We start from the raw sequence: 22,214 nt of genomic DNA on the forward strand, positions 1-22,214 counted from the left end.
GCTATTTTTTGGCAACCTAGACAACAACCCCAAAGAGAACCTGATTTTACATTAACAGTGGAGGAAATTCAGCTTTACTCCTGTGCCAGCAGCCACCTCTACAAGAAGCACTTTCCAAAGGAAACAAAATATGAGATGCAATAACGTAGCCTTTTTAAAAAAGCAAAACCAAATCACACCAACCAATGATCATTTTGAAACCACAGGCCCAGGGCCTCATCTTAAAAGCACTAACAATTACACCAAAAACCGGCAATACTTTCCAAGGAACTCTGACAACCTCCTCTTAAACATAGGTGTCATAGGACAGATGGAAAAGGAGTTTCACAAGAGGACTAGGCACAGTGCTTCCTTATCCGAAGAGCAGTGATAAAGGACCCTGACACTAAACATGGTGAGAGGGCATGGTCAAGCATGAAAGCTTCCCAACTTTTTCTGAATATGTTAAACAGAACCAACAGTATTGACTGACCGACGTTCCTGTAAGTCTCCAAAGCCTATTTTATACTGCACAAGTCTTACCAGCCACATGCATCAGTGATCAGACCTGCCTTTTGCTCTCCCTGGGAGACCCCCTTCCACGGGGTCTCTAAAACACCCCAACCTTCATTATCAGCCTTGACCTCTGGCAAGGACCACACCTCCTTGCTAAGTGCTCTATTCAGGGTGGAGGGTGCTAAATTACGTGGGAAAAAATCCGCTCTGAAATCTTATTAAAAAGGCTAACTAGTCGTAAAGTTAACCAGCCATCACTTGATCAAACTCCTCTGCTGCCTGAAGCAGTGTTATTTTAAACCTCTCTGAGGACTCTTGGCCATATTTAAAACCACCTTGGCAAGCCCTGAAAAGTAGCAAGCATACAGCTAACCGAGCCCTTAGTCATCCCTAAAAGGTTCCATGTAAAGTGCGCCGTTTCTCCCCAGGTTTCGGCCACTTCGCTGCAATCCCACAAGAGAATAAAATAAAAGATACATCATTTGACTGTCCCCCTCAAGCCCCCGCCAGCGTCTGCCCAGGTTGGGTGGCCCCATAGTCGCCCGGTGCGGGAGTCCTGGGTGGGGGGCGGGGCGGGACAGGGGAGGGGCCGCACCACTCCCCATGAAGCCACACACAGGGGCTGGCACTCAGCACTCGCTCTGTCCCCCAAGTTAAGGCTCTCCATGGCTTCTAGAGGCTGGGGACGATTAAAGAGAGTGAGCTCTCCGTCTCTACCAGGTTCAATCATTTTAAAGAATCATCCAAAATTTTGCACCCTTTCGGCCGCATATGGAATCCTCAACGCCCAGGAAGACTGCCTGGCCAAAGGTTAACTAACCCCAGAGTTGGGTTGGAGAGGGAGACGCCGCTAACCTGTATGCACTCTGTAATGGGCTTTGAGATGGGAGGATTTTCCATAGACTTTCCCACAGCCACTGTAGGGGCACTTGTGCCTCTTTTCGGAGGCGTGTTTCCCCTTCGCAGCCACTCCAGGGTGGAGGAGGGAGAGCGGGCTGGGCGCGCTGCCAGGATCCTGTCTCTCCTCCGGGCTGTGGGAAGGACTCGACCCAGATTCGGTGGTCACGTCGCTGTCGGATCCCATATCTTCATCCGGACTCTCCAGGCTGTCGCTGCACACCGAGGGGGTCTGGATGGGTCGGTACTTGTTCAGGTCCAACAAGCTCTTGGCGATGGTGACCAGCGTGCAGTAATCCTTCCAGGTATCCCCCGGGTCACCATGTTCCTTGGTCACCTCGCGCTCAGGTAGTCGCAGCCGCTCGGCGTCCGGAGCGCCCCCATGCTCCGGCACCGCAGCGCGGTTCGAAATGGAAACCAGACACTGGGCAGCCACGAAGTCCATGTAGGCGGCCGCGGACATGGTGCGGGCGACAGCAGCCCCGGCGGCGCGGCCAAACTTGGCGGTGGCTGCGGAGGTTCGGTTCGCCGTGCCCTGGCCTCGGACTACGAGCGCTGCGCCGCGCGGTGGCCAAGGGGGCGGGGGCGCGGGGCGCTTCCGACTCGCAGAGCGCGAGGCGACCTCAGCCCCTCATCTTTACGTAACCGGCAGCGCCTCCGCACGCAGCATCCACGGCCCCGGGCTCCGCCGCGCTGCCGCCTCTCGCCGCCGCCGATGCCCAGAGCCGGGCGCGATCCCCACCGACGGGCGCGCCCGCCACTCCGAGCTCGCTCCCTTGGAAAGATGCCACACGTGGCGGTCGCAAGTTTATTCGACCGAAAACGCCCCCGAGGCGCTGAGAGAGGAAACTGCAAGAGAGGTACACGCCCTCGGCCGCCTCTCCGTCGAGCCAAAGCCCCAAGACATTCACCCAACCACCTGGACGCGGGTGGCAAGCGCCGGACGAAGCGCCAGGTCTAAGAGACACTTTTCCCCCAGTCCACTGACAGCTTCTGAGCCCCTGCTCTTGCCGGTCCGCACCGTGCCGGCATTCTCTCGCACAGTAACAATTTCGCAGAATCCCATCACGTCACAATCCGAACCCCCTCCAATTGGCCAGTGGGGAGGGTGATTCAACTCTGTTTACTTTCTCCCGCTGCCAGTCAGAACGGCCTTTCGGTGGAGAGGTGCGTCTAGAACTGAGGCGCGCGGCCAATCCGACCGTTCCGTTTCGATGCCTCGTGCTACCCCTACAGCCTCGAACGCTGACATTTAAAAGGGTAACAGCCGGGAGGCTGGAAAGGAGCAGCCGGACGTCTTTGGGAGTGCCCCTCAATCCCTTAGCCGGTCCAGGCCTCCTGGCTCACGTTCCAGCTGGCGGAGTTGTAGGATACACCTTCCCTACTCAGCTGCGTTCTTTCTTATGACAAAAAGATAACGTCCGTTTCGATTTTCCAGCTCGCAAACAGTTAAGTGACTTCCTGCAAACGCTACAGTCCCAGCAACCAGTCTTCCAATCAAAAGTAAGTTGGTTGATGTCACTGACATTGGCTTAGCCAATCAGAAGGGCGTTCCGAAGACAAGCGCTCCACACTTGTAAACGGGAAGAGCTGTAGTGAAACTGAATATATCCTTGTACTTTGTGTTGCTGATAGTAAAATGGAGATATGTATGGGAGGGCAGGGGTGATGAATAAATGCAAAGTGAGTCTATAAATAAAGAAAACAACTAAATATTATCAGGCCAAGTTGCCCAAGAATAAACACAAATGAGAAAGCATCAATTCGTTTTTTTCCGTTTTGGGAAGCAGCATACTTTTAGGTAGATTTTTAATAATTCTTCCACCCAATGCATTAACTATGACTAATTCATCTTGAAAATGCAGAGCTGACAAAAGTTTTGTTTTAAAGCTTGTTTTGTTTTGACTACACTTACTTTGAACACTTCATCTTTGCTTTTGTGATGCATCTTTAATTCCTCTTCTTCCCTCCTGCAGTTTATTCTAAGTAAGCTGTTTTCGTTTTGTTTTGATGCTATTTTAATCTTCCTCAAATAAATGGAGCTAAAAAGCCCTGTATAACTTTTAAAACTTCAAAAACATTTTTAATTCATTTTCTTTCCACAGCCCCTGTGGGATGTTAGGGTGTGTATGTATCCCTTCCCTCACTTAACAGATATGAGCACTAAGATGCAAAGAAGTGACTTGTCTACCTTACCAGGTAGAGAACTCCATGGAAAACATAAATCTGATTCCTAGCTCTTTGGGCTTCAGAACTGAACTCTGGTTTTGTGAAATATTAACTTTGCTTAACAGATTCTTAAGAACTGGAACCAGCCAAAGCCATTGAATATTGTGGCATTACTTGATCAACAATTAGTATGGCTGTTAAGAGTCTGATTAGGTTTGTGTCTCTCTGAAAGAATGATGGGGTTGTTATCCATTTTGATAGCTGAAAAAGGCATCTAGGGCCAATGTTTCTTGCAGGAGGTGTACTGTCCACAGAATTGATTAAAAATACATTTACTTTCCTAAGTGGGTGTGAGAGGTACCTGCTTCTATGTAACACCGGTGCAATGAGGTCCAACCATAACCCCCACTGGCTATTAGCCTTTGTTAAGGTTTGGGAAAGGTTCTGGTCTCTAAAGGAGGGGTCTCAAATTTACCCTTCTAGTTTGAAGGCTAGTGTAGTTTCTTTTGACTTTGCTTTTAAAATGGTACAGAAAGATATTGCAGTATGTGACTACACAGGAAAGGGAAGTTTAGAAAGGGGGTGCTGGTCAACTAAGAATATCATCACCACCACCATCATCATAGTAAGGTAGGTACATGTGAAGTCATCTTAGAGTTCTTGTATTCCAATCCCCTTAATTTTAGAAAAGAATTAACTGAAGCCCAAAGGAATTTGCCTACTTCATGATTTTTCTGGAGCAGACTCTCTCCCCAAGGCTACATAACCAGTTAGAAATTTCACATTTGCTTGCCCCTTTAAGGTCCAGCACAAATACCAGCAGGATCTCTCTAGGACTACTATGATCAAGGCCTGTTACTCTCTCAGATTTGCATTGTAACTGTCATTGCACCAGGTACCTTCATAGCAGACAGTTCTAGAGTTAACGTGGGGTTATTCCAAAAAACAAAGTCTGTATCTTTTCTTGAAGACTGTATCCAGGAACTTGAATAAGGCAATCATCATAGGTTTTTTTTTAAGTATACATTTACTTCTTGCTCTCTTTAACTCCCTTTAATTTTGTTTGGACTGGACATAAATCCTAAACTCTTCCAACCCATTCATTTCAGAATTATACAAGAGGTAATAAAATACAACTGAGATTTCATTCACATGAATTTCTCACACACATTTACAAACATAACTGCTACTTGATTTACAATCTTTTTAAACCCAATAATTCTACAATTGTAGAATGATTTCTCTTTTTTCTCCTTTTCCACTCATTCCCTCTGCAGATATTTGTTTCTGCTAATGAGTTAGGCAAGGGTAAATAAAGAAATGAAAAGAGAATCTATCCTCAATGAGGCATAATGTTAAAAACAAATATAGATAGTTACAGATATCTCACAACAAGTAGTAATTCCTACATCAGGATTTTTTCTTGTATTTTCAACAATAGGGTTTCCTTTCTGTGCTAGGGTGTGTATTATAATAGTTTTGTGATTAAAACTAATTTATGCTTTTTTGCCAGTATGTAATTGTCCCAATTAAAATTCTGGCAAAATAAATTATCCCAGATTAATGGGAATCATCCCTAATTACAATGAATAATTTACTAGTAAAGTATACATTATGCCGCATAAATATAAGAACTCTGTTTTCCAAGTTAATCTTTGTAAACATACATTTCAAAATTACACAAGCCAACTGAGAGGAGCACAAGCATTCAGAGAACTGTGAATTACCGTTTTAGAATTACCGTTTAGAACTGTGCTTACCGTTTTAAAGTATGCATTTTCCTCCCTAATTCCTGTCTAAATCTTGGCTTTATTTTCTGAGTTCTCAAGAACAATGCCTGTAGCAAGAAGTCTGATTTTCTGTGCATCCTAAAGTAATTATCATTATCACCCCTTCTCAGAGGCAGTACCTACAGTGAGCTGATTTTCAGCAGGTGTTTAAGTCACCATGGGGTAAGGAACTGGCCTCCTGGACTGTGTGACCTTAAGCAACCTCTTAGAGCTATTTCCTTATCTGTGAATTAGCGAGACTAAACTAATACATCTACATAGTCTCTGGGCCCCACTCGTCCCCCAACCAAAAAAACTTAATACTTGGGTTTTTTAAACACCATCTCATCTGCTGTGCATTTACAAATACAGTTCTTTAGGGCAGTAAAGGTCAGAATACCTTAAATCAATATTTAATTGGAGAGCAGGCACAAATATAAAATCATCCAAGATCCCCTAAATCCTTTATTCCTTAATTTCGTGTTCTTTTTATTTCTTCAAACTAGTTTGTGGGAAGTGGCCTGGGGTCAGAGAGGTGTCACGGAATCCCACCCCTTTTCCTAGGCAAGTTTCCCACCCTAGCTCCTGGAAATAAGTGAGTTATTTCCAGGCAAATTCAGCCCATTCCCAGGAGCATTCCCTGTTGGTTTTAATCCAAAGCAAAGGAGCCCAAAGCAATCCCCGGGAGCTAATCACCTGGAGCTTAGTCTAATATACACATTGCCCAGTCTCACCCATGCCCAAGGCTCAGAGATGTTTAGGTTAAAATTGCACTCTGTAGGTAGTGGGTTCCGCCAACGCTGGCTTTTCTCGCTTTCCTTCTTTCCTGCTGGGAGGCGTGGACGGTGCTGGGCAGAGCTGCCAGGCTCCAGGCGGGAAGGAAGGAGAACAGATGGCCCACTGGGGGTAGGGGATCACGTGTCGGACCTCACTCTGGGCTGGATCCAAAACTTCTTTCAGGACCCAGGCCCTTGGACTTCAGCGATCCCATCAAGGCACAGAGGGTACCTTGGGGGTGGGGGGGGGGGGGGCGGGGGAGAGGTGCGGTGGGAGAAGCACAGTCTTCGTTTTACTAAGAGCTGAGGAATTAGGGGAAGGTGGGAGTTTGGGGAAGACGGAGGAGAAGCTGAAGGAATCGGGCTTCCAACAATGGCGGTGTGCCCGGATTTGAAATGCAATCAGGTAAACCCCTATCTGGTGAAACGCCCGCGGCCATAATGACAGTTAACACGCAAGGGGGGTGGGGGTATCCGGCCCAGCGAAAAATTGCACGATGCCCTACTTTGCTCTCGCTCCACTTAGCAGCCTTCCGCAAAACTCCAGGCCTCTCCTTTGCCAAGCAGAAAGGCCACCCGTTCATGCATATGCAGGAGGATAAGTTTAGCTCGCAGCCCCCTGCGCTCCAAGGAGCCCCGCGCCGGGCACGCTGAATCACCCGAGCTCGGGGGCGGGTGCTCCGCTGGGGCCGCAGACTGGCGGGCGGCACAGCCACTCGCGGGCCGCGCGCCCCGGCCTGGCATCGCCCTTTTAAAAAGTCTTCCGCAGGCGGCCGCCGCAGCAGCAGCCGGAGGAGGCGAGTTCATCTGAGGACAGTCCTAGTTCTCAGAAATCCCTTCCCTGCTGGAACATCAAGCTCCCTTTACTGCAGTTGAACAAACTGCCCTAGATTGGGGGATGAGGAACCCGCCCCAAACTCGTGCAAGAAGCTCCGGGCGCCCGCGCCCACGTGAACTAACCTTGAAATTAGCCCCTTCACCCTGTCGGGAGAGGGTGGGAGTGGGCGGGGGCCGCCAGTTGGCCCTTCGTGGCCCAAGCTCTAGGGTTTGCGCCCTCTGCTTGCGCGTACGGCCCCCACCACCCTGTTTCATAACTCTGGCGGGATTGCATAAAAAAAAGAAAAGAAAAAAAATCCCCGGGGTAAGATAGGTGTTGGGGGAGGGGCTGGGAGGAGGAGGTACCTTCTCCGTCACCCACGCCCGTGAGGAAGAGGAAAACCTGCCCTGCGGTCCCCCTGGGAACACTGCAGAGTAGGGTGTTGGATGACATCAGCTTCTAAACATAGCCCGCACCGCACCCCAACTCTGAGCGCCGAGTGCTGGACTCGGGCGGGAGAGCGGGGGAAGCGCGTGCTGCTGGCCGCGGGCGGGGCGGGCCGGGCCGGCTGGCCGGGCTGTGCGGGAGGAGATGACTTTGCAGGAATCAAGCTTGACGAGTTTGCAGGCAAACCTCTCCCGCAATGGTCGGGCCACAGGGTTAGGAAACATTCGTGCCATTCCGCGCTCTCCCCTGCCCCACAAAAGCCACACACACGTCTGCGCGCAGCCCTTGGCTCTAAAGTGCCTTTATTTATATAAATCAACCCATCCCCCAGACGAAGCTGTAGCGCCCAGTTAGGTCAGTTCGGGGACCCTCCGCGCCCTCTAGCCCCGTGCCTGCCTCCAGGCTAAGCCTGAGAGGGGGTCGGCGCGGCCCTCCCGGTGAGTCAGATGGGCTGTGTTTCCTGCGGTTGTTGTGGAACAGTTTGTCCTTTTTACTCCCCGCCCCCCGCCCGATCTCCACCCCCTTGGTAAATATAGCGCTCACGTTTCATCATCTCTTTGTCCAACGAGCGCCAGACACCCCGGCCCGCGGCCCCCGCAGCCTCCCTCCTCCTCCCGGTTCGCCGTTACCTCGCATAACCCCGCGCGGGCAGGCGGCGGGCAGCAGCCTGCCCCGCGGCCCCGGCCAGCCCTGTTCCCCAGCGCTTCCCGCCGCAGTAGACAGACTCTCCCCCACCCCCAACCCCGCCTTTCACCCCCCCCCCCCTTCGCTTCCAGTTCCCACTTAAGTTGTGCCCCCATGCCCTCGTCCCACCCCAGATAACCCAGTGTCCTTGGGACTGGGTCAGCAGTGTGTAGGTGTTGAAAGGTAGACACCCCTTCTTCCCAGCCCCAGGCGGCACCCACGCCCGGGCCAGTACAGCATCTGCCACTCACCCATTCTCCCCCTTCCCAAGGCCGCCCCCCTGCTCCCCTCCTGAGCGCAGGTGACAGCTGCTCAGACCGTCTGATTCACCGACAGCTGAACTAGCTACGAGTATAGGGGATGGGCGCTTCGTGAAGCATCTCCTTCCCAGCCCCTCACCCCAGAGAGGAGTGAGCTGGTGGGTCAGGAAAGGCGAGATGGGTGGATAACAGCCTAGAACCACTTGCTTACTCTTCCCTCTCTCCAGTCCCCTCCCAGTTTCATTTCCACACATACAGCCACCCACCGGGGACCGGAGGCGGCTGGTGTTCTCTGAACGCAGGGAACTGGCTCTCTCTGTGGTCTTGTGTTTACTTCCCGCCTCCTCTCCACCCTCCTCCTCCTCGCCCCCACCACCCCACGCTGCCTCCTGCCCAGAGCAGCTGGGAAACCTGCAGCAAAACACTGCAGTCATGAGACTTCCCTGGACTCGGGCTGTGGCTCCGGTTGCCCTGCCCTGCCCTGTGTCCACTTGGGGCACTTCTGTGTCCTGGAAAGGCCCTTGGGGCTCCCCACCCAGGAATGTGTAAGAGGCCTGCCTCCCTCCCTTCCTCCTCTCCCCACTTGGCACCAGATATCATCCTGTGGGGGCCCTGCCTGGCTGCCTTTTTGGCCAGGGCTCTGGGCCACCCCCATGAGTGGCCACCTGTCCAGGGACAGGTAGTGAGAGCACTGACAGTGTGTAAGAATTCAGCATCCAGGATGCCGCAGAGCTGGCTTATTTGCGATCACAGGCTGTCCCTTTCTGGACAGGGTGCCCAAAGTTCCCTGCTGACAGAGGTTTTCAGGCAGATTCCTGTTTTCGCAGGGACACACCCTCTCCATAGGGAATCTGGCAAAACCTTCCCTTTCCAAGCCAGCTTCCCAGCAGAGGAAAAATTCAACCTCTCTCCCTGCTGCTGCTGCTAAGCCACTTCAGTCATGTCAGACTGTGCGACCCCATAGACAGCAGCCCACCAGGCTCCCCTGAGATTCTCCAGGCAAGAACACGGGAGTTGGTTGCCATTTCCTTCTCCAGTGCTTGAAAGTGAAAAGTGAAAGTGAAGTCTCTCAGTCACGTCCAACTCTTAGCAACCCCATGGACTGCAGCCCACCAGGCTCCTCTGTCCATGGGATTTTCCAGGCAAGAGTACTGGAGTGGGGTGCCATTGCCTTCTCCTGCCTCTCCCCCTAAGGAAGCTGAATGAACAGAGTTCTGAGGAGGCCATGAGAGTTGAGCTCTGGGTGCCACCTGCCCGAAGTTCACCCCATTTAAAAACCATCTCTTCACTACCCCTGGGCCGGCCACTGTTATCAGCTTCCTGTCCTTCAGCAGCACACATGTTGCACAGATGCTGTCTTGGTATTTTGATAGCAGAGAAGAGGAGTGAAAGTCCCAACAGTTCCCTGGTTTCCTTCTGACTCCATCACCCTGAATAAATCCCACCATGGATGGCCTCTCAGAGGCGAAGGAGAGAAGGGAGTTTATTGAGGCCCTAGAGAGTAGACTTCATAACACAGCAGGTCTCCCCACACCTGGAGAATTACTACCCAAGTAAGACTGTTTCTCCCATCTGCCCCCCAGCTGCTCTGAAGTACCTGCCATCAGACTATACCACAGCTTGCTCGTTACTGTGTTCTGCCACTTCTCTCTTGTCTTAGCCACCCCACCCCCTATTCCCTGGAGATTCTAGCACCTGACACACAGTCCTCTACCCCCACCGCATTCCTGCCAACATTTTCAGTGAATTCCATATCCTTGTTGAAACCCTCCAACCGCATCCCTCTCCACCCTACTGTCATTTGGGTACCCTGGACCTTTGCATCACCAAATAACAGCAGCACTCTGAACTTTTCATTTCAAACATGCTGTTCCCTGATCAACACCTCTTTCCCTTCCAGTTTCTTTAATAATAACCCTAATAACCCCATCTGAACATTTCTTTGCCCCTACTCTTACCTCCAATCTATGTTCCCACTGTTCATCACAGCCCTTATACTCTCACATCTTTCCTACCTACATATTAGATTTTATAGTCTATCACTATATCACCCCTTTGTATATACTCCTCACTTCCTTGTACCTGGTACCACCTGCCTGGAAAAACCCTGGTTCTGTCCAGCTTGACACACCAAAAATAACGGTGCTAGCTGTTGTCACTCAATTTATGGTCATGAATCTCCAGTGGGCTCTCAGCACTGCCCTCTGCATTTCCCTAGTTGGTTTACTTTCCCACACTCTGAAATTGCTACATTGCACCTCCTTTCCCAAATATCCAACACCTCTCCCCTTCCTCACTCTGAGCTGAAAGCTTTACTTCTCATTTCACTGAGAAAAATAAAAGCAATTTTGCAAGAACTCCTCATCTTCGGCCCACCATGTCTTCCATCCTACCTGCCTCTCTGCCTGGACTCTGCCTTCCCTCCTGTCTCATGTATGTAGTGTCTCTGGTCTTATCTAAAGCAAGACCTTGGCACCATGGTCTCCTCCCCTGTTGACTATTTAATGATTGTTCCTGTAATTATCTCATCTCCTGCTAATCAATTGTCCTTCTCTCCTAAATAATTCACTTCAGGACAAAAATATGTGGTACTCCCTTCTGTCTTTTCTTTTCCCCCAAACTTTATTTTTTAAATATATATCTATTGATTTGGCTTCACCTGGTCTTAGTGTGGCACATGGGATCTTTGATCTTCACTGCGACCTGCAGGATCTTTTTAAAAGATATTTTGGTTGCCTTAGCATGTGGGATCGTAGTTCCCTGACCAGGGATCAAACCCACACTGTGGCACTGGCAGAGTCTTAACCACCGGACCACAAAGGAAGTTCCAATTCCCAAGTTTTATTTTCAGTCCAGACCTCTGTCTTGAATGTCATACCTGACTATCCATTCCTCATCTGCACTTGGAAGATCTAACAGGAATCTCAAAGTTAACATATTAAAATTGCACTCCTGAGTATAACATAGGGAACTATACTCAGTATCTTTTAATAACCTATATTAGAAAATAATTCAAAAAAGAATACATATATATGTATGACTGAATCACTTTGCTGTGTACTTGAAACTAACACGGCATTGTAAATTAACTATACATCAATAAAAATAAGTAAAGTTGAACTATTAATTATTTCCTTAATTCAAAGTCCTTCCCATCTTAGGTGAACGGTGTTTCTGTGACTCTGATTGCTCAGGCCCCAAACTGAGGAGTTATTTTGATTCCTCTCTTTCATTTATACCCCACAGCTTTTCCATCAGGAACTCCTGTTAGCTGTATTTTCCAAATACAGCCAGAATCTGGCCCTTCTGGTCTCCTCTACTGCCACCACCTTCATCTCTCAAATGGATAACTTTAGTGGTCTTCAGCTGGTCTTCCTGCTTCCATTCCTGCCCTGGTTTCTTTTCTCAAGAGCTCTTTTAAAAGTATAGGCCACTGACAGTTAGGTGCTCTATTATTTGCAGCCTACCAGAAACATTTAGGAAGAAATGTTTCAGTAGATTAGAGGCACAGTAATCAAATTCAAATCAGCTGAGCTATGAACTATAGGTAAACACACATCAGACACTATGGGGTAGTTTTGCAAGAATTTGGGAGGTTAAGGGGAAAATAGGATGTAGGGATATATAGAGGGAAGGAAAGATGCTCAACATTCTATATTGCAAATATTTTAATATGTTTCATTGAGGAGAAGTTAGAGGTTAGGCAGAAATTTGTAATATATGAAGGAGGACATCACTGATACAACAAGGTACAGAGGGTAACATGGTCTCAAGAGCCTAGAAGGAAAATGGAAAGCTCTGTCTTCCTTTGAGGCAGAAAGAACAATGTGAATCTGGCTGAAACATGGAGAAGTTTGGAGGTAGAAAAGAGGAAAGCCCTGGGGAGTTCATGCCAGTTTTCTTTGTGGAGCGGAAACAAGGTAGTCTGTGCAAAGGAGATGATGGGCAATGTGACAGAGGCCATGGGGAACATGGCAAGGGTTTGGAACGCCTGTCATTGAAATAAGCCACCTTATTTATATCTTCTTGCACTGGGCCTAGCACATGGCAGTTTCTATCTGTTGGAAGAATGAATTGACTCAGTATGAGTAACAGGATCATTAAATAGCAACAGCTGCCCAGCTGAGATGGTAAAGCATGTATTTGTGGGGCTTTATTAATAACTTTTATTTCTTGTTACAAAATGAATTCTTTTCATTGTAAAATACAGATAAACCCAAAGAAAAGAAATAAAAATCAATCATATACCACAAACCTGGAGGTAACCATGGTTAATATTTCAGTATATATTGGTCTTATCCTTTTTATGAACAACTATACATTAAAAAAAAGTGAGATTAGGCCATATATATGTATTTATAATTTTTTTTTCGGTGTGTTAACAAGTCAGCTGAATAATTTCAGCTAACAATTCTAGCTGAAATTATTTTACATTCTACCTTATTATTTAAAATAATTATCTTCTGAATAAGTAAACATTCACATGGTTCAATTTTAAAAGTTTAAAGGGATATATAATGAAAAATCTCTTCCCCAACCCTACCCTTCAGATATCTAATCACCCTTTCCAGAAGCAACTAAGTTGTTGTTGTAAATCCTTCCTGAGATATTTTTTATATATCCAAGAAATACGAAAACACTGCCCACATTTTTATATAAATGGTTAGTATCATAGCAATGTCATGCATCTTTTTAAAAAAAGTAATTTTATTTTATTTGTTTGCCTGTGCTGGATCTTCATTGCTGTGTGGGCTTTCCTCTAGTTACAGAGAGTGAGGGGCTACTCTCCAGTTGCTGTGTGTGGGTTTCTTACTGAGGTGTCTTGTCTTGTTGCAGAGCATGGGCTCTGGAGCAGAGGTTCAATAGCTGTGGCACATGGGCTGAGTTGCTTCATGGCATATAGGATGTTCCTACATCAGGGATCAAACCTGTGTCTTCTGCATTGGCAGGCAGATTCTTTACCACTGAGTCATCAGGGAAGCTCTGGTTATGCATCTTGCTTTACCAAGTTAATAATAATATCTTGGGGAACTCCCTGGTGGCACCAGTGGTTAGGACACAGCCTGAATTCAATCCCTGGTTATAGAATTTAGGTCCTGCATGCTGCGTGTGCAGCCAAATACACTTTTTAAAATAAATAAATTAAAATACACACACACACACACATATATATATCTCTTCGTGATCACTATTACAGATGAATACATATAGTTACCTCATGTCTTTTTTTGTTGTTCACTCAGTCATGTCCTACTCTTTGCAACACCATGGACTGTAGCATGCCAGGCTTCCCTGTCCTTCACTATCTCCTGGAGTTTGCTCAAACTCATGTCCATTGAGTTGATGATGCCATCCAACCATCTCATCCTCTGTCGTCCCTTTCTCCTCCTGCCCTCAAATTTTCTCAGCATCAGGGTCTTTTCCTCCTGTTTACTCCTGTCTAAGGGCTGCCAAAGAATTCTAATACCAATGTACCTTAATTTATTTAACCAGTCCCCTGCTGCTCAGCATTTACATTACGTTGTATCTTTTGGGATTTCGAAAAAGACTACTTTAAATAAACTTCTTTTACTCTGGAGCAATATACTTCAAGGATAAAGTTCTTAAAAGTGTAATGCTGGGTAAAAAGCTACATGCCATTGTAATCTTGATGGATATCAAACTGCTTTCCCTAGAGTTTGTACCATGTACCATGTATGTGTACAAACTCCAAACAGCAATGAATAAAAGTATAAACTTGCTTGCTTGCTAAGTCGCTTCAGTCATTTCCGACTCTGTGTGACCCCATAGACGGCAGCCCACCAGGCTCCCCCATCCCTGGGATTCTCCAGGCAAGAACACTGGAGTGGGTTGCCATTTCCTTCTCCAATACATGAAAGTGGAAAGTGAAAGTGAAGTTGCTCAGTTGTGTCCAACTCTTAGCGACCCCATGGACCACAGCCCACCAGGCTCCTCTGTCCATGGGATTTTCCAGGCAAGAGTACTGGAGTGGGGTACCATCGCCTTCTCCATTGCCTTCTCTTCTTCTCACAACATAAACTAGCAAAGTATAAAAGTGCCTGTTTCTCAGACTCACAGAGAATGATTGCCAGGGGAAGGATGGGAAGAATGGATAGTTAGGGAGTTTGGGATGGACTTGTACACACTGCTGTATTTAAAATGGATAACTGACAAGGCCCTACTGTATAGCTCATGGAACTCTGCTCAGTGTTACATAGCAGCCTGGACAAGTTTGAGGGAGAATGGATGCATGTGTATGCATTGCTGAGGCCCTTTGCTGTTCACCTGAAACCATCACATTGTTAATCAGCTCTACCCAAGTACAAAATTAAAAATTTAAAAAGAAAAAAACAAAGTGCCTGTTTCTCTACATCTTCATCAATGAGATGGTTAAAAATTTGTTTGATCTTTGCCAACTTGATTGATAAAAACAGTATTTCAGGGTGCTTTAAATTTTCATTCTCTCATTAGAGATGAGGTTAAGAACCTTTTCATATGTTTGAGAGCTCTGGATATTTCTTTTTTTAACCCATAGCTATTATCCATTTTCTTCCCCTCTAGAGTCTTTCTATATTAGACCTTTGTGATATGAATCACAAATATTTTTTCCCAATTTGTCATTTGCCTTTTATCTTTGCTTAGAGTTTTTGTCATGCACAAGTGTGTTTGTTATTGTTACATTTATCAGTTTCTTACACTTCTAGATATTTTGTAATATGAAAGTCCTTCTCCATTCATATAATTGTCCCATGGCTTCTTATAGTCCTCTTATGATTTAGTGATCTATTTAAAATTTTTTTGGGGTGTAATTTCTGATGGAGAAGGAAATGGCAACCACTCCAGTACTCTTGCCTGGAAAATTCCATGGATGGAGGAGCCTGGTAGGCTACAGTCCATGGGATCACAAAGAGTCAGACACAACTGAGCGACTTTACTTTGTACTTCATAATTTGTGAAGTGTGTACCCAATTAAAATTTTTTCCAGATGATATCTAGTTATTTTAATCCTATGTGTTGATTTTATTTTTTTAAAGATACAATCATGTCACCACTAAATAAAGACAGTTTTTCTTCCCCTTTTTTTTTTTTTGAGCTTTGTGCATCTTTTTTTTTTTTTCCCCCTCTTACCTCCTTGTACTTGCTAAAATCTCTAGTAAAATATTGGCTGAATTAGGGGGAGTGAGCATCTTTGCCATGTTCTTGACCTTACCTGAGAGCAAACTGGTAAAGTCCCAGGCTGGCTCTGTGTTGCCAAATTGCTCTCCATAAAGTTTATGCCACTTTGAACAATTTTGCAGTGTATGGAGTTGCCTAGGAAGCCATAACCAGTAAGTACAATGTTAGCTCTAAGTTGTAGACACACTTTATCAGACCGAGAAAGTACCCTTCTATTCCTAGTTTGTTGACAGGATTTTTTTTTTCCCTTTTAAATATATTTATTTATTTATTTGGCTGCACTAGCTCTCGGCTGAGGCATGTGGGATCTAGTTCCCTGAGGGATCAAATCCGGGACCCCTGCATTGGGAAGGTGGAGTCTTAGCCACTGGCCCACCAGGGAAGTCCCTGTTGAAAGTTTTTATCATTAATTTTAACAAGTACTTATTCTATAGCTATGGAGGTGATCATATGCTATTTTTGGCCTTTAATCTGTTAATGTGGTGTAACTTAAGACTGTTAAGTCAACTTGCATTTCTAGAATAAATCACACTTAGTTATAATTTATTACCTTTTCATATATTGCTTGGTTTTATTTGATAATACTTTGTTTAGGATTTTCATATTCTTTTCATGAGGGATTTTGGTCTGTATCCCTCATATTGGTCTTTCCTTGTAATGTCCTTGCTATGTATTGATTTGAGATTCCACTTTAGTCATATACTAAATTTCCATAAATGTTTGAGTCCATTTCTGGATTTTATGCTACATTTTGTTTCATTAATATTTGTCTTTCCCACCTCATTATTGTTAATGGATACATTGTTGGATATTTGGGAATTAAGTTTTTCAAAGATTCCACTAATATAGACAATGCTGTAGTAAGTAGTACTTTGGCTAGTTCTTTCCCCTCTGTAATGATTATATACTTAGTATATAAATCCTTAGAAGTTGAATACTTGGGTCAATGGGTAGATGTAATTTTAAGTATTTAGCTACTTGTCAACCAGTGCCCCACCAGGAAAATAGAAACCATGGCAATTGTTTCAATCAGGGTAACTATTTAAGGAATAATTATTATTGTTGGAAGGGCTGAAGGAGCAAAAAGGTGAGATAACCCCTAGATTGGTAACTGCAAGAAGCTTCTACCAACCCTAGGATTACGGGAGCAAACAGAAGGAGGTAGTATGGCCAGAACCTAGGACATGCTTACTGCAGACACTGGGAAGACTGAATTGTTGTTGAAACCATTCACGCTGCTGCAGAGTTGCTGTAGGATGTGGGAACCACAGTCACACTACTGCAGCTGCTGGAACCACAGGGTACTCCACTGCCTCTGAGACCCGAAGCAGAGAGGGATACAAAAGCCTTCTTCCTTCCTGCCATCAGGCGGTCCCTCGCACCCCACCAATACCCACAATCGACTGAACCTAATCTGAATCAAAATGGCAAAGAAGTCTGGGAAAAATGTGCAGAATCCAGCTCCCTGTGATACAGAGAAGCAAGGCCAGCTTCATAAGTTCAGAGGGCCCACCCTTAGAAGGGCCCCATGCTGTCACTCTTGAAATTTTTTTTGAGCAGTCTAGCATTTTTGTTTTGCGCTGACCCAGCAAATATGGATTTGGTTCTGCAGAGCAGAGCATGGAAGGGCAAAAACGGAGCTTAGAGCAAAGAGGAAAATGCCAGGACTGCTCTGTGTTGCCAAATTGCTCTCCACAAAATTTATATCAGTTTGAACTTAGTGAAGAGTTGCCTGGGAACCCAACCATAAACTAGTTACAGCACTGATAAGCAAGTTTCTAAGGTTTCCCCCAAGCAGTCCCTAACAGTTCCAAAAGCAAAAGCAGAAAAGTTGTCCAACTAGTTCTCTGGCTCTCAACTCAGAGAGTCAGCTTAACCCCGTATGAGATTTGATATGTAATTTCCCTACCTCACCCCTTCAAGGAGGAAACAGATCTGACTAGGGAATGTGTTAGCTGTCATAGAGTTCATTACATAATCACTTTTGTATTTGCATATCTGGTCTATCATTATGTTTATCTTTTATCACTCTTCTTTCTATGCCTTGTTGGTGCAGAAAAAAATGGTGAGTCAGATATGCAGCAGCACTTGGGAGTTTTGTGAGGCTCAGTAGGCCAATTTCCAGATGCAGGGCTACTGGACATGCTCTGAGAGGCAGATACCAGTCTGCACACAGGCTCTGAATAATCCACAGTTTGGGAATGGGGAAGCTGTTCAGAGAAGGGTCTTGAGATTTTGGTACAGTGGCTATGTTACAGCAAGGACAGAGTGTGCCATGTCATTGAAGGAGGTGGGCAGGTGATGTGGAGAGATTAACAGGGGCCTCACAGGAACCTAGAATCAATATCACAGCCCTTCAGGGACCAAGAAGAGGTCCCTGGGAAAAGACACTTTCAGATACACCTCCTCTATACAGTCCTCACCCCTTGTCTGCAGGGGATACATTCCAAGACCGCAGTAGATATCTGAAACCATGGATAGTACTAGACCCTACATGTATTTTCCGGTACATATATACCTATGATAAAGTTAATTTATAAATTAGGCACACTAAGAGATTAACAATAACTAAAAATATAACAATGATAACAGTATACTCTAATAAAACAAGTGAAAGCGGCCTCTTTCTCTCAACTATCTTATTATACAAATTCAATGCTTTTCCCATCTTAAGTAAGCCTATATCATGCACTGAAGCTGTAACTTTTGCAGTTTCAAGTGTGACAGCAAAACTAGTACAAACTTCTCTTTCCTGCTTCACAATTTCACGAATAGAAGATTCGTTCTCACCCGCAGCTCTTAGCAACTTCGGCATACAACTTTTTTCTCTCCTTATTAAATTTCTAACTTTCACCTTTTCACTTAGAGGAAGTACTTTATGGCTTCTCTGGCATATCTGAATGGCCAGCATAACTTGTACTTTGGGGCCCTTATTAAGTAAAATAAGGGTGACAAGAACACATGCACTGAGATACCGCACATAATAACCAAGATGGCAGGATACTCTGGACAAAGGCACAATTCATGAACCAGGTGGGATGGAGCAGGACAGCACAAGATTTCATCACGCTACTCAGAAAGGCTTCCCTGATAACTCAGTTGGTAAAGAATCTGCCGGCAATGCAGGAGACCCTGGTTCGATTCCTGGGTCAGGAAGATTTGCTAGAGAAGGGATAGGCTACCCTCTCCAGTGTTCTTGGGCTTCTCTTGTGGCTCAGCTGGTAAAGAATTTGCCTGCAATGCAGGAGACCTGGGGTTCAATCCCTGGGTTGGGAAGATCCCCTGGAGAAGGGGAAAGCTACCCACTCCAGTATTCTGGCCTGGAGAATTCTATTGACTGTATAGCCCATGGGGTCGCAAAGAGTTGGACATGACTGAGTGACTTTCGCTTTTACTCAGAATGGCGCAATGGATATAATGGTGAACAGAAGACACACGACTACTGTCTCCCCAATCCTATGTACTGGAAGTGGGGTTGGGGGGAGAGATCATCAAATGTAATACAATATAATTACTGCTGTGACAAGAGAATTAAACAGTGCATATAATAGGGGTCCTTTTGCCTTATAAGAGCATCAGGGAAGGACTGAGAGCTAAGCTGAGTAGGAGTTAGGCTAGCAAGGAGGGGAAATGGGTGGAAGAATGTTCGAGGAAGAGGCAATAGCAGTACAAAGGTCCTGAGGTAAGAGATCAGGCTACATATAAGGAACTGAAAGAAGTGTAGCCTGGGAAGGCAGAAGCGGAGAGCCTGGGAAGGCAAGCATGGAGCAGATCTTAAATGGCTGTGAATACCCATATGGCTTTATCCTAAGTGCAATAGCAAGTCATTCAGGGCTCTATCCAAGAAAGGGATATAGACTTGCATTTTAGAAACACAACTCTGTCTGCAGTCTAAAGAATGAATCAAAAGAACTGAGATTAGAGGAAGGGAAATGAGAATCCGGAGAACAGATGCAAGTAGCTTGGAACAGGATGGTGGCAAAAGAATAGACAGAAGTATGCTGAGATACAGTTAGGATGAAAAACCAACAAGGGTTGGGGATCAGATTTGGTGGAGAAGGGCAGAGGGGCTAAGGATGTCTCCTAGGTTTCTGAGTTCAACAACTGTGGCAAACACAGATTTGTAGGTGAGGATATAGAATCAGGTTTGGGTGTACTTCTTTGGTCCAGGGCTAAAACTCCACACTCCCAGTGTAGGGGGCCCAGGTTTGATTCCTGGTCATGGAACTAGATGCCTCATGCTGCAACTAAAGATCCCACATACCACAACCAAGTCCTGGAGCAGCCAAATAAATATTTTTTAAATATATTTTACAGTTCACAGTATCTGTGGTACAGTCCAGAGGAATTGCCTAGTAGACAGCTGAGTAATTATTAGCCGCTACCTCCTCACCTTAAATTACGTTATTACAGATTAACAGTCTAGTTAATTTGTAAAGTTCTAAAGGAATAAGATACTTTTGTTTTGCTGAAGGAGGGAGGCCTAAGTAAAAGTCCTGAACTATCTCCCATGTCAAATTCTTATGCTGTCTTAGAGTTCATCCTTGCACCTCTGGCTGACCAAAACTTCTCCCTGCATTTTTACTATAGCATTCGTCTTGTTGCTTTCTAAATTGTATGTTGATTCATCAGTGTCTTTTAACAGATTATGAATTTTAGGCACAATCTGTGTTCAATTCATCTCTGGATTTCCAATGCCTTGTGGGGTGCCCTGAACAGAGTATACCCATCTCTTACTCAATGATTTTTATTTTTACTGAAAATTCTGCTGTGTGAAAAGTGGTTACATGGGGGAAAAAAAAAACAAACAAAAAACCTGATTCATTTTAACGGGAAAAATTGTGTTGTATCCCATCCCAAGATACCAAACGATCCTACAGGTAAAGAATAATATGTTAATTGAACAATAAAAATAAATTTAGTTAAGTAATAAGCAGCAAGTCGAACATTAAATCAATACCATTTATAATACAAGAGAATACCATATATAATACAAGAGAATGTATTAAAGGCTTATTATTATCATTCTTTTTCTTTCTTTCTTGTTCAATTTTTCAACACTTTGGTGACTTTTGCACTTACATGGGATTAAAAATAAAATTATAGCACAGGAAAATACCTCTATGGCAGAATCAAGGTTAAACCTGAGAGTGCTTCAAAATAAATGGAAATAGTGAACGCACTCAACAGCTCAAAGGGTCATATATGCTGTGACCTCTTTGGTCCTTTCATTGGGCTCATGTACGCAAAATCAAATGTCTGGGGTTTATATAAATATGGCTCACAATGTAAACTGGTTCCAAATGATATATCCTACAATAAACCGATGTCAAGAAAATTGGTGATTAGGTTTTTTGCTTGAAACCCTAATGAAGAAATACTACTTTTTGTTCATTATTTGTGAGTTTTTGAGTGAAAAGTTATGTCAAAAATAAAGTGGTATAACTCTTCAAAGGCTGGGATGGTGAAAAGTTGCTAACATGTAAAGGAAAACATAAAAACTGAATGCTGCTGCTGCTAAGTCGCTTCAGTTGTGTCTGATTCTGTGCGACCTCATAGACTCCATCAGGCTCCCCTGTCCCTGGGATTCTCTAGGCAAGAACATTGGAGTGGGTTGCCATTTCTTTCTTCAATGCGTGAAAGTGAAGTCGCTCAGTTGTGTCCGACTGTTAGCGAACCCATGGACAGCAGCCTACCAGGCTCCTCCATCCATGGGATTTTCCAGGCAAGAGTACTGGAGTGGGGTGCCAGTGCCTTCTCCGAAAAACTGAATGAATAAATGAATAATGGTCAGGCCCTCTTTCAGTAGGAACCCTTGTTGTGTGAGATAAGCCTGAGAATACTCGGGAGCAGACAATGGTGGAAGAAGTGAGGAACCTGGTGCAGAGAACAGAATATGGAGAATTCTAGCCAGCATTTATCGAGCATCTAGGACAGGTTAGGTGTGGTGACAAAATGATCTCATTTGAGATTTCATTCTCATGTCTTGTCATTTTGTGGAAGGCTGTATACTGTTCAATCATTGGCTTTTTTTGGTAGTACAATTCCAATGAATCAAATATTTTCTGGGACAGTATTAATTTCAGATATTCTGCTTCATTGTCAGGTCATATGTTTCAAACTGGGAAATACGGCACTCAAATGGAGACTATACAGAATTGCTGCTGCTGCTAAGTTGCTTCAGTCGTGTCTGACTCTGTGTGACCCCATAGACGGCAGCCCACCAGGCTCACATCCCTGGGATTCTCCAGGCAAGAACACTGGAGTGGGTTGCCATTTCCTTCTCCAATGCATGCAAGTGAAAAGTGAAAGTGAAGTCGCTCAGTCGTGTCCAGCTCTAGCAACCCCATGGACTGCAGCCTACCAGGCTCCTCCGTCCATGGGATTTTCTAGGCAAAAGTACTGGAGTGGGGTGCCATTGCCTTCTCTGATACAGACCTAGGACAGGGCAAATAATTTTTTGGTGTGAATGAAAGAAAGGGAAAAACTGCTGACTGACATACTTTTGAGCAGAATATTTAACTCTGGGGTATCCTTACTGCTTTGCACATAGGTTTCGTTTCTGTTTTAGATTTAACTAGAAATGTTTAAAGTAAAGAAGACTAAACTCTTGGGCTTAAACAACATCCTAACCACTACTTCTTACCTCCAGTCCTGGTCTCCTTGGTTAAAAAGTTAGGAAAATAAGAATCTGAAGTGAATGAATGAGTAAGGAATGGACAGT

General features: G+C 45.3%; 1 protein-coding gene and 1 long non-coding RNA gene across 2 annotated transcripts in view; one reads left to right on the forward strand and one right to left on the reverse strand.

Moving 5' to 3' along the window:
- KLF9 (Kruppel like factor 9) overlaps window positions 1-3,163 on the reverse strand; it is a 28,257-nt gene extending 25,094 nt beyond the window's left edge. The window contains exon 1 of the mRNA XM_006080617.4: window positions 1,351-3,163. Within this exon, the coding sequence (XP_006080679.1) occupies window positions 1,351-1,855 (505 nt within the window). The 5' untranslated portion in view covers window positions 1,856-3,163. The remainder of the gene's footprint in view (window positions 1-1,350) is intronic.
- A 3,215-nt stretch (window positions 3,164-6,378) lies between these two features.
- Window positions 6,379-22,214, forward strand: part of LOC102415561 — a 46,498-nt gene continuing 30,662 nt past the window's right edge. The window contains exon 1 of the long non-coding RNA XR_329538.4: window positions 6,379-6,512. This is a non-coding gene — a long non-coding RNA (uncharacterized LOC102415561). The remainder of the gene's footprint in view (window positions 6,513-22,214) is intronic.

Source organism: Bubalus bubalis, chromosome 3 (genome assembly GCF_019923935.1).
Source record: "Bubalus bubalis isolate 160015118507 breed Murrah chromosome 3, NDDB_SH_1, whole genome shotgun sequence".
Taxonomy (NCBI): domain Eukaryota; kingdom Metazoa; phylum Chordata; class Mammalia; order Artiodactyla; family Bovidae; genus Bubalus; species Bubalus bubalis.